Source organism: Leiobunum rupestre, chromosome 1, assembly GCF_980474605.1.
Source record: "Leiobunum rupestre chromosome 1, qqLeiRupe1.1.hap1, whole genome shotgun sequence".
Taxonomy (NCBI): Eukaryota; Metazoa; Arthropoda; class Arachnida; order Opiliones; family Sclerosomatidae; genus Leiobunum; species Leiobunum rupestre.
The window spans coordinates 88,665,177-88,675,598 of NC_143384.1; the positions used below are offsets into that span (position 1 = coordinate 88,665,177).

The window sequence follows — 10,422 nt, forward strand, 5'->3', positions numbered from 1 at the left end:
TTTCCAGATTTTCAAATATGCTCTGCCATACCATTTTCAAGGTCACCCAACTTTATACAATTCTTGTGTTCGTAAATACGTTTTTAAGGGGGCGTTTCGTCTCTCCAATATAGGGTTTTTAACAGCTACAATTAAATTTATAAACTTTACATTTCTCATTGAAAATTTCCATATCTTTTTTAGATGAATTATTTTTAAAAATACGTTTTAAGTTCTTTCCACCTCGGTTTACAAGGTTTATATTAAATTTGCTCGTAAGGAGTCTGTTTACAGTTTCACTTTTATTTTTTACGTAAGGAAGAACTAACTTTGGTTTAGGGTTGGCAACAGATTGTAGTTTTAAATTATGAGATTGGAAAATTCCTGATATTACAGGTTTTGGATAACCAGAGTCGATTAATTGTTTTTTTAATGTTTGTTTATCTACATCAGGGGTTTGACAAAGACCCGCGGGTCGAAAGCTCATTACAGTTTTTAAAATAAACTTTCGTTTTGAAAATCCATGTGTTTCCTCCGTTTAAATTTTATTTTTATAATTTCTCCATGGATCTTTTAAAAAAATTTTAAATTTTCTTACTAGTTTGCTGACAAATGATTTCTTCACGAAATTTTTCTAATCAGTCAAATTAAAATTATTGTATTTATATTTAATACGATGGTAAATAAAAATAAAGTACACAAGTAATTGAATGAATAAAGAAAAAAAACCCAAATACCCAATTTCATAATGTAAGAAGCAGTAGAACGTTCAGATTATTTCACTTTTACATTTTAATAAATAATAGTTAATCATACAAAACATTCGGACTCAATATCTTAATAACAGTTTAAAATGAGTGTGGTATTGCAGTCTATATGTTGCTATAGTTAAAGGATAAAAGAAAAATACTTCGTTAAATTTGCATATATAAAAAATTATTTAAATAACCTAGTTCTTAATAACAATAGCGTTATTCTTTGGTAAAGATTTTCATTTTAATAAATGTTAATTTGGTTCTGCTGAAAAATTATAATTTTCAATTTACATATCATGAAACATAAATTTAATTGGCATTATGTATAATAGCTAGTTAGTTTAATTTTAAGACCACGTACTCAAGGAATAAGCTGTGACTAGCTGTCCATAGCTTCACTTAAAATTCGCCTCAATACTATCAACGTCCCCAGTTAGAGTACCGTTGATGGGACCCGAAGACTGAATATGGTAATTTGTATTGTTTATCGTGAAATGGCTAGCTTCTCCAGCCCCGCGTAATTTATCCCACAATCCTTTGGTGGCCTCCAGCAAGCCAGCAGCGCCCCTAAATATCATCTTCTTTTTAACTACTACCGTCGCTTCGACGTTACCAGAAGACTGGCTGAAATTCTGATCCTCTTCGTATTCGATGCCCAACTTTTCAACATTTGTCTCAAGACTCGCGTTTTTCTCCCGCACAGCTCGATTTTCCCGTTCCAGTTCGACGACGCGCGATTCCAGTTTCTCAATGCGACGCTCACCTTCCTTGAGCAGCTCGTCGCGCTGGGTTTCCAAGTCGTGCTGGCTCTTCTCCAGTTCCTCGTCCAATTTCTTTGCATGCTTCATTTTCATCTCTTCAATTCGAGCATTGAGCAGCGTCTGTGCTCCCTCCAGGCGGCCCACTTCTTGAGCGAACTCTTCTCGCTCTTTCTGGCGCTCTTGGCTCAGGTTGAGAGCGTATTTCTGCATCCCGGCGATTCTTTCTCGAAGTTGTTCCGCTTCTTTTCCCTTTTGTTCTAATTTCTGCGAGTATTTCCTCTTCAACTGCAACAGACTGAGGTTCTTCAGCTCAACGCTCTTGTACATTGTCTTGGGTACTTTCGAGATAAATTCGAACGTGTTCGTGAACTTATTGAATAATTTAGTCGCGTTCTTTTTATGGACTTCAAGCAAATATGAAAAATTATCATCACTTTCAACGTTGAAATGATATCCCAGAGCGTCTTCCTCAGTTTCTTCAGCCGATGGGACATCATTTGAAAGCTCTTTATATTTTGTTTTCCCTACTGGTCTCGAACCCTCAATCAAATGAGCTAGCGTCTCTTTGGGCATGTCAAGTTTTTCCCCAATTGCCCCTAGCTCCATTGCAACTTTCACCTGAGCAGCTGCAAATATCGGTTTGGTTCCATTTTTCTGTTTTGCACGCCTAAGAGTTACTTTATTCACCGGTTCCTGTGAGAACTTGGAAGGACCGCTATCGGATTGGTCTTTGCTGTTGGGAACATGTCCGGTACCGAATAAAACCTTCGGGGTACCTGCATGACTCGGAAATTCAGCGTTTCGATTGGAAATATGTTCTTGTTTATTGTTCAATAACCTGCTCTTGGATAAAATAAGGGTTTTAATTTCCAATTGGTCACACATATCGGCTATATCAGAAGGAGATAAACCGTCTTTGTTTCGTGCCTTAACATCGGCTCCTTGACGAAGTAACATTTCTATCAATCGATTTCGGCCACTTTTGGTGGCGACGTGCAGGGGCGTTTCTTTGTCCGAGTTAACCGCATTGATATCAGCTCCGTTCTCTATTAAGAGAAGGGCAATGGCCTTGAAACCTTTGCTAGAGGCAAAATGAAGTGGCGAGTTGTTGAATTCATCAGTCAAATGGAGGTCAGCTCCCTTTTCAATTAGAAGCCTGACTATATTGAACTGACCCATTTCGGCAGCGGTGCATAATGGTGTCGAGTGGTTTTCCCAAGGATTGGGAGTGTTCACTCGGGCCCCATTTTCAATTAACATATTTGCAGCGTCTAAATGTCCATGCTTTGATGCTGCCCACAGAGGAGAAGTAGTACCATTCGTTGCAATATTCACGTCTGCTCCTTTGTCAATCAGGATTTGAATCACATCAATATGCCCCTCGGACGAGGCGATCCATAACGGCGTTTCTTCTTTGTTATCAAAATTTGACGTTTTATGGATGTCCGCTCCGTGTTCAATCAAAAGTTTTACTACTTCCCAATATCCCGCAGACAAGGCGATACATAACGGCGTGTCTTCTATGTTATGAAATTTCACGGTTTTCTGAATGTCCGCTCCGTGTTCAATCAAAAGTTTAACTAATTCCAAATGTCCCGCAGCCAAGCTGATGCATAACGGCGTGGCTTCTTTGTCGTCCACTTTTGCTGACTTATTAACTAGGGCACCGTGATTCAATAAGAGTTTCGCAATATCTAATGTGTTGTTACTGTACCAAGATGCCACGCACAAGGGAGTGAATCCTTCCAGGCCAGAAAAAGATGGATCTAAGGGGCAAATCTCGTTGACGTCAACTCCTTCTTGGATGAGTGAGATAACTCGTTCTTTATTGTCGTCCCTCACTGCCTCGAAAAATTCCTTTATTTTGTCACCCATTATTTCAATTTTTGTATATAATGAAGTGTCTTTCTAGTCCTCTTTGCTTTTTCTGAAAAAAAAAATTAAAAAGGTAGATGTTAATCCTACGCTTGACCCGGAACGTTGAAGGTATCAGGGTTTATATAGATCAGAACGGGTTACCAATTAAGAAGTCGGGTCTCTCAAACGTTACAAATATGTCATAACAATTATACCTTACCTTCCAGAGGTATTTTAGGGAACTCTTAATTAGGTAACAAGATTTAAATCCGATGCCGTTATTTATTTAAATTATTAGGTTTTTTATTAAAAAGCCTGCTATTGTTTTGTTTAACAACTTAATTTTTAAATTTTACAAGTAGACTTGCTTAGCTTTGCGTCAATTAAGATAAATTCGTATAAAATAATTGCTTTGAAATGAAAGCAAAATGTTCTTCGTCAATTTGTTTAAATATATATTTATATTTCTAGGGCATTACGGATAAGAATGTCAAGAATGCCTAGGCCTAAAAAATGTCTTATGCGCATGTGTCCTAAATTACTTGCATGTATATATAATTATGTTTATTGAACTATAATTTTTTGTTACGTTCTGGCTTCTGCAAAACGGGTATACTCATACATTTTTAATAATCCAAATACGTTCTTAATCCCACCCATCATTACACTCCTAAGCTCCTTAAAAAGGTAAGAATTACCAAACATTAAGATATAAAAATGAATACTCATAATTACGGATTATTGATCAATTTCAATCCTTAAATCAGAAGATTACATCGATTACATAAACTTTATTGGGCGATAAAATGTGACAATGCATACATTTTTGTCAAATTAGCTCACCTTACGAGGGAAAAATTGGCAGTGTTCTTTTTGAGGAGGCATCTAATCAAGAACAATATGCCGGGTAAGAGCAGAACTGATTAAGGAGTACGCATAGTTCGTTGAGGTTAAGACAACACTTGATAAAAAAAGAAGAAGGAATTATAAGAGGAAATAAAACATTGTGTTCTTGAGCTCTTACCCCAGCGTGTGCCAGGTGACCAAGGTCAAGCGAAATACGATGCCTTAGAAAATAAAATTTGTCTTCTTGGAACGTATCTTCTTTGTAGTTGACTTCCATGAAGCTTTGAATGTCCCGCGTGTTTCTTAACGAAAATTGAAAGGCAGCAAGCCAATCTGATAAAAGATACAGCTATTAATCTCAAAAGTTTGGAGCTATTCAGAAATCAGCCTGGCTATTTATCTTTTCTCATCCGTTACAAATAACTCGGAAAATATTATAAAATTTATTTATAATATATTCACAAAATTAAGGGTTTTAAATTTAAATTTCAAATTTTTTATTTTTTATTTTGTTAAAAGATCCTTAATTTATTTTAGCAATGACATATGACAGTCGTTGTTTGTATTTAGTTAACAAACAAATGAACCGAAAAAAGTATTTGGTTTTAAGATCATTCCTCGCTTCTAAGTCGAATAATTGAGGAGCAAAAGCTAAGTTAGTACTGTAATTAAAATTTAACATTAAGCAATTGGTCGATTAAAATTTTATCCAACTACCTCAGAGAAACGGTATTCAAGAGCAGCCTAAGTTGAAGGATGACGTTGGCGTAGACATCGAACAAAATTAGAAATAGTATTTTCAAGTTATAAAATATTGACCTCTGTTCCTGATAAAGAACTCGAGCTCAATGCTTCTTCAAGTTCATCCCAGCTCGTCATGAAAGGGGAGCGAAATGATAAGCTCAAGCAATTTTTCTATCTCCACTTGTCACCATTTTAATTTTATGAAAGTTTTAACTCTCTCTCCATTTAGTGTGGTTTGTAATTCCATATAGCAGTTACGGCGCTACAAATTATTTACAAATAGATTAAGTTATTTTTAAATTTAAACCTACTTGGTATTAAAACCATGGGGTACTTAACTATTTATCAAGTAGGTACAAAACGTAGCGTTACTTTTTATCCTGAAAGAAAAGGGGCTACGAAAATGACATTTAGATTTCACAGGGGGTGCGCATTTTAAATCCTTCAGAACCGGAAATCCTAAATACAACGTTGCATAAATAATGCGTAAATAATGGAACAATTTTCCCCTTGCAAAAGCAAAGGAGAAAGGTCACTACGTCCATCGAGCCAGAACACTTCACTTTTAGGGAACCAATGTGATACCGAAAATAATGGGTTTTCTGTGGGGAAAGAGCATACTTTTGGGAATTAAATATATACCTTTTTGTTTAAGCATAGGCTCTGAAAAGGTTTAAGCCTGCAGACACGGCTCACTCCTCTTTGCCCCAAAAAGTTGTTCTCTCCGCTAGATGCGATGCTAGTTTGATTTCGTTTCGCCCTTTGTGGTGTTCCCAGCCGGATGTTGTTCTCGTCAATTTCCGTTCGTGGAACATGGGCGTCGCGGAGCTAAAACACCCTTTCCAAATAAACATTAGTTTACCCAACGAAATCATTCACACCTCTCAAAAAACTGAGTGCTTTAAAATACATAGATTGACTTACCTTTTAAGAATATCCGAGAAGGGTTTGTTCCCGGAGTTGAACTCACTGAAAAAGGAAGTTAGCTCTGTTCCATGGGGTTCAGACAGCACTTGCTAGAAAGAATAAAAGTATGAACGGCCATTCCATGATATATGGGCCCAGCGCGTTAGCCATACCTTCTCAAATTTTATTTTATTTTAGCACATATTTTACGCGATTTCAAAAAGAAATCCATTAGAGTTACATGACGGGATGAGAGATTTAAATACGCATTCAGCTATCTTCGTTGTGGAAGAAACTCCTCTTTTAAATAGGAAGTATATAAGAAATTTCGAAAGAAAGTAGTATTCATAGGCTTGTTATTATCATACCGCTATTTATTTAATTAATGACTCTAAAATAATCTGCTTTTGATCCTGAAATTAAATCTTAATACTCTTCCTTAATTTACCCACAAAAATACTTTTTAGAACCGTATTTAAATTAGACCTACCCCTATTATTAGCCTAGCTGATTATTATTATTACACACTAAATAAAGTTAAATAGATGCAAGTGATAATTAGAAAAATATAAGATAAGAATAATTAAAAGATAGTCGCGTCGGCCGTTCGGTTTAGAGTAATGGGTTCCCAAAAGCTGCCAAATTTTATTTGGGATTCTGAAAATGACGGTAGTTAGATTTCAACGAAAACAAACGAAAAAGGAAAATTTTGGAACAAAATGAAATCGCTTAATAATATGGAGAAGGCTTTGCCATATGTTAAATCAGAAAATATTTGGCCGATGTGGAGAAAGAATGTTGCAACAGAGGCAAAAGATTGGCAAAAATAAATTGGCAAAACTGAGTGAAATAGCGGTTTAAGGGAACCAAATAAAAACGATTAAAATTTTTTTTGGTAAGCTTAACGCGACGGTAATTTGGATTTCTCTAATACCAGAATTGTATAATAGAATAATATTGAAATTTTATCCTACTTATTTAATGGTGCCGATTATCGTAAAATAATTTTTTTCATTTCTATCCTTCTTTTACTCTGCCGTATAGTTCTTTTTATAAATTAACCGTGGCCATCTTGTTGAAATGTTGCCTCCCCGCTTCAGCTGTGGATCCGTTTTCTCTCCCACTATAGAGCTTATGAACTCATTCTTAGGCATTGGCTGAACTATTCCAGGGCAACATTTCAACAAGTTGGGCAAGCGTAAAGACATTTTATAAAATCAACTATTAGTAAATCCCTTCATGCAGACGCTACGTACTAGCTGCTCTGGCCTGGATATCCTGTACTATTGGTATCAGTATCGCCGTGTGCCATTGAGAAGCTCAACAAGATTTTAAATTAATATTTGAAGCCCTTAAGGAATAAGATAGCTCTTATAAGCCGGAAGAGTTGATCGCTGACTGAGTTTCAAAGCGGAAAGTAATCGATACATTTGTGCACTCTCAAAATCGATAATGGTTGGTGAATATGCTTTCAGACAACTGGGAGAAGGGGACATGCACAAGTCGACTATTTTGAAAGACAATTCTACAGAAGTATGTTGTCCCACCACAGGCCAAAATGGTCCGTCTTGGTGAAAAACTTAAACGTGGACGACCACCAATGGCAAAGAAACCCTTATTCGTTCAGTGAATTTGAATATATGTATTTGTCTAGTTTAAAGAAGGGTCCAAGGAATTATTTTTTGAATAAACTTAAGAAATGTTTAATTCGTATTTTTCGTGGGTAAAAATAGTTAAATTAAGGTCGAATAATTTATCCCCGTAATCATTTAGGTACTAAATGTAGTGCGTAAGAGACCTTCAACAAAGAGTGTTCTAAGATATTGGTCATAAACAAAACTACAAGTTTCAGGTATTACTCTTCTTATGTTACTGCAAACTGTACCAAATTCCACTTCCGCTGCCGTAAATGGGCTTGAGCAGCGGACGCAGCAAAAAACTAATCCAAAAACGGACCTTAACCATTTTCGCTTGAAAATGTCCACTAGATAAACTTTGAAATGGTCAAAACTATTAACACACTGGCTAGCACGGTCTACTGCCTCACTCAAGCGGTCAATTTCAGTTTTTTTTTCAGATTTATAAGGCCATCTAGAATTGGTCGTAAAATCGTGTTATTCATCATACCGTAAATTTAGACATCAATTGTAATATATTTGGAGAAATAAAAGTTTTAATTCACGATTTACTTAAATAATTTTGTAAAGAAGCACGCTTTTAAAAATAATCTGGGACAAATGGATTTACTATTTTATTTTGCACCACGAGTTTTAGTCTAACGTTAAAGTACCTTTCCATGGTAAATCTGGTTCAGGTAAGGAATGATATTTTTAAAGGAGACAGTTTACGGAAAGAGCCAAAGATTTAAAGACAGTCAGCTTTCTTCACTGAGTTTAAAATTATACTTGATGAAAAAAATAATATATCAGATCTGTTCAGAAACCGGTTTATAAAACAAGTTTGGACAAGTGAAGGTACTATTTCATTTTGCCTCTTTTGCCTCACGAGTTTGTCTAACTTGAACCACACTTCTGGGTCTGCCGAATGTTCACGGTAATCTAAATACATTCTTTGTCGCACCCATCACTATATCCTTTATCTCGCAAAATGAGGTAGAAATGACGAACATTTAAAAAGGTAACAAATTTAAAATGAAGGACAATTTATTCGATGAACGATCAAACGCGTTTCATCACAATTTGAATCCTCATATCATGCAAATACATACAATGACATTCACAAATAGATACAGCGACGTGAGACTGACTTACCTAGCGAGGGCCAAGATGGCGGAGTCCCTATTTTTCTTGGCGTCTAATCAAGAATATTATTCCAGATAAGACAGTTTTCGGAGAAAAGCGGTACTGATAAAGGAAGTCAACTTATTTCGTAATATTCTAGTTGTCATAACGTACCAAGTACAAGTACGCTGATTAACAGTGTTAATTATTGGTAAAAGCTAATTTAACAAAAGAATATATATAATATTTTCCAAAACACGAGATATTAAAGTAAACCGATAGGTTTACTGTTTATTCTTACCCCCGACTCCTGCCTTCTACAAGCCCCCCCCCCTGTTCCGGATCGCCTGGCTTTGGCCTATGCTGAAACAGTAATCCCCAAAATTTCGACTGAGATCCTTTTTTAACATGCATTTATTGTTATTTTTATATCTCTAAAACTATTGGTCCTAGGCGAAATCTAAAACCACCACTGGATTCCTGACGTCGGAAACATGTGCCTTTTACATGTTTCGATTTAATGGGTTTAAAGAAATTCGATTTTTTCGGCGATGCTCTTAACAAATTCCCGTTTCGCGGTACCGGCTACTTGGTGAGCGACAACGAGGGAGACTCTCGATTCACTAAGAAGGGAGAGAAAGATAGAGAGATAATACGAGACGGGAAAGGCGTCGGGGAATAGCGGAGTGAACAAGGAAACAAATAAAAAGAGTGGAATTTCATATTTTTAATAATATTTTTGGAAATACTACCGAAATTAAATACTATTATAAATAATTATAAGTTAAAAATACAGCAATTCCAAAATTCTTAGTAATTTTTTTGTAACGAGATTAAAATGACGGGATTTTTTAATTATAGGTCCCTGAGCCCAATTTTTTAAAATGGCAAGATATTGAATTCGAGGAATTTAAGTAATATTATTCGAGGAATTTAAGTAATATAAATTATTTGATATAAAAAGCAGAGAAAATGTTCAAACTGAAAGTAAAATTAAAATGAAAAAATTAATAAAGATATATGGGGAAGCGAGATTCGAACTCACGCCTGTTAGCTGCAAGCGTGCGTCCTTAACCATTTACAGGCCTCTTCGCTGTGAGAATAGTTCAAAAAGCAAAATCCGTTTATATACAAAAGAGTCGTCCCAGTCTTAATGATTAATTGAGTACGAAATAGCCAGAAATAACAAAATTACAATTACATGCAGGTCAAATCGCTAGTTAATTTATTGCAAAAACTCAATTTGCAACTAGATTTTGTATTTTTTATGAATTATCTTTAAATTTGACTAGAAATTAAACCCGTTTTGCCTGAATGCTCGTATTGTCTCGACGTCGTTCGGCCATATTTTTTATATTTCATTTCTAGCCGGGAAGCCGAAAAACGCATGCGCGCACTGGTGAAACAAATAAACTTCAACCTGTGTTGCCACGTCAATTGGCCGTTGTATAGCGCTCTTGATGATCTACACAACGCAAACTAAGAGGAATTTCCCCCGCTTGGCTACGTTTTTTCGCGATCCCAATCATACCCGATCATACCCGATCACACAGACATACCCACCCACACACATGGACGACACTAAAGTACACGATTCATAAAAATCAAGTAACGTCATTTTTTTTTAGTTTCAGTTTTGTCCGTCCTTGCATATACGCTTAGCTGTCACTTAATTTTAATGAAATAATTAGTTTTAAATTCGGTAATTCGCTTAACTTTCGTTTTACTTCATTAAAAGGATACCCCAGTTCAACTAAACAAGGTAATTTAATTTAAGCCAAGTAAAAGCACTAAATACGCTTCCAATTCCAAACTAAAATACTTCGTTAAGTT

General features: G+C 35.8%; 1 protein-coding gene across 6 annotated transcripts; it reads right to left on the reverse strand.

The window, feature by feature from the left end:
* Positions 1–897: 897 nt before the first annotated feature.
* LOC149968820 (uncharacterized) lies at positions 898–9,138 on the reverse strand. 6 transcript variants are annotated; one of them, XM_090173353.1, is made up of 9 exons: positions 8,891–9,138; positions 8,620–8,662; positions 5,867–5,958; positions 5,585–5,780; positions 5,282–5,401; positions 5,018–5,204; positions 4,377–4,531; positions 4,196–4,313; positions 898–3,422 (listed from the first exon to the last, which is right to left on the reverse strand). In XM_090173353.1, exon 9 carries the CDS (start codon positions 3,368–3,370, stop codon positions 1,130–1,132), a length of 2,241 nt encoding a protein of 746 aa, XP_090029479.1. In that variant the 5' UTR covers positions 3,371–3,422; positions 4,196–4,313; positions 4,377–4,531; positions 5,018–5,204; positions 5,282–5,401; positions 5,585–5,780; positions 5,867–5,958; positions 8,620–8,662; positions 8,891–9,138; the 3' UTR covers positions 898–1,129. The 6 variants fall into 6 exon arrangements, with proteins under 6 accessions (XP_090029479.1, XP_090029511.1, XP_090029464.1 ...); XM_090173385.1 differs by lacking the exon at positions 5,282–5,401 and having other exon boundaries at positions 5,585–5,770; XM_090173338.1 differs by lacking the exon at positions 5,282–5,401.
* Between the last annotated feature and the right edge of the window lie 1,284 nt (positions 9,139–10,422).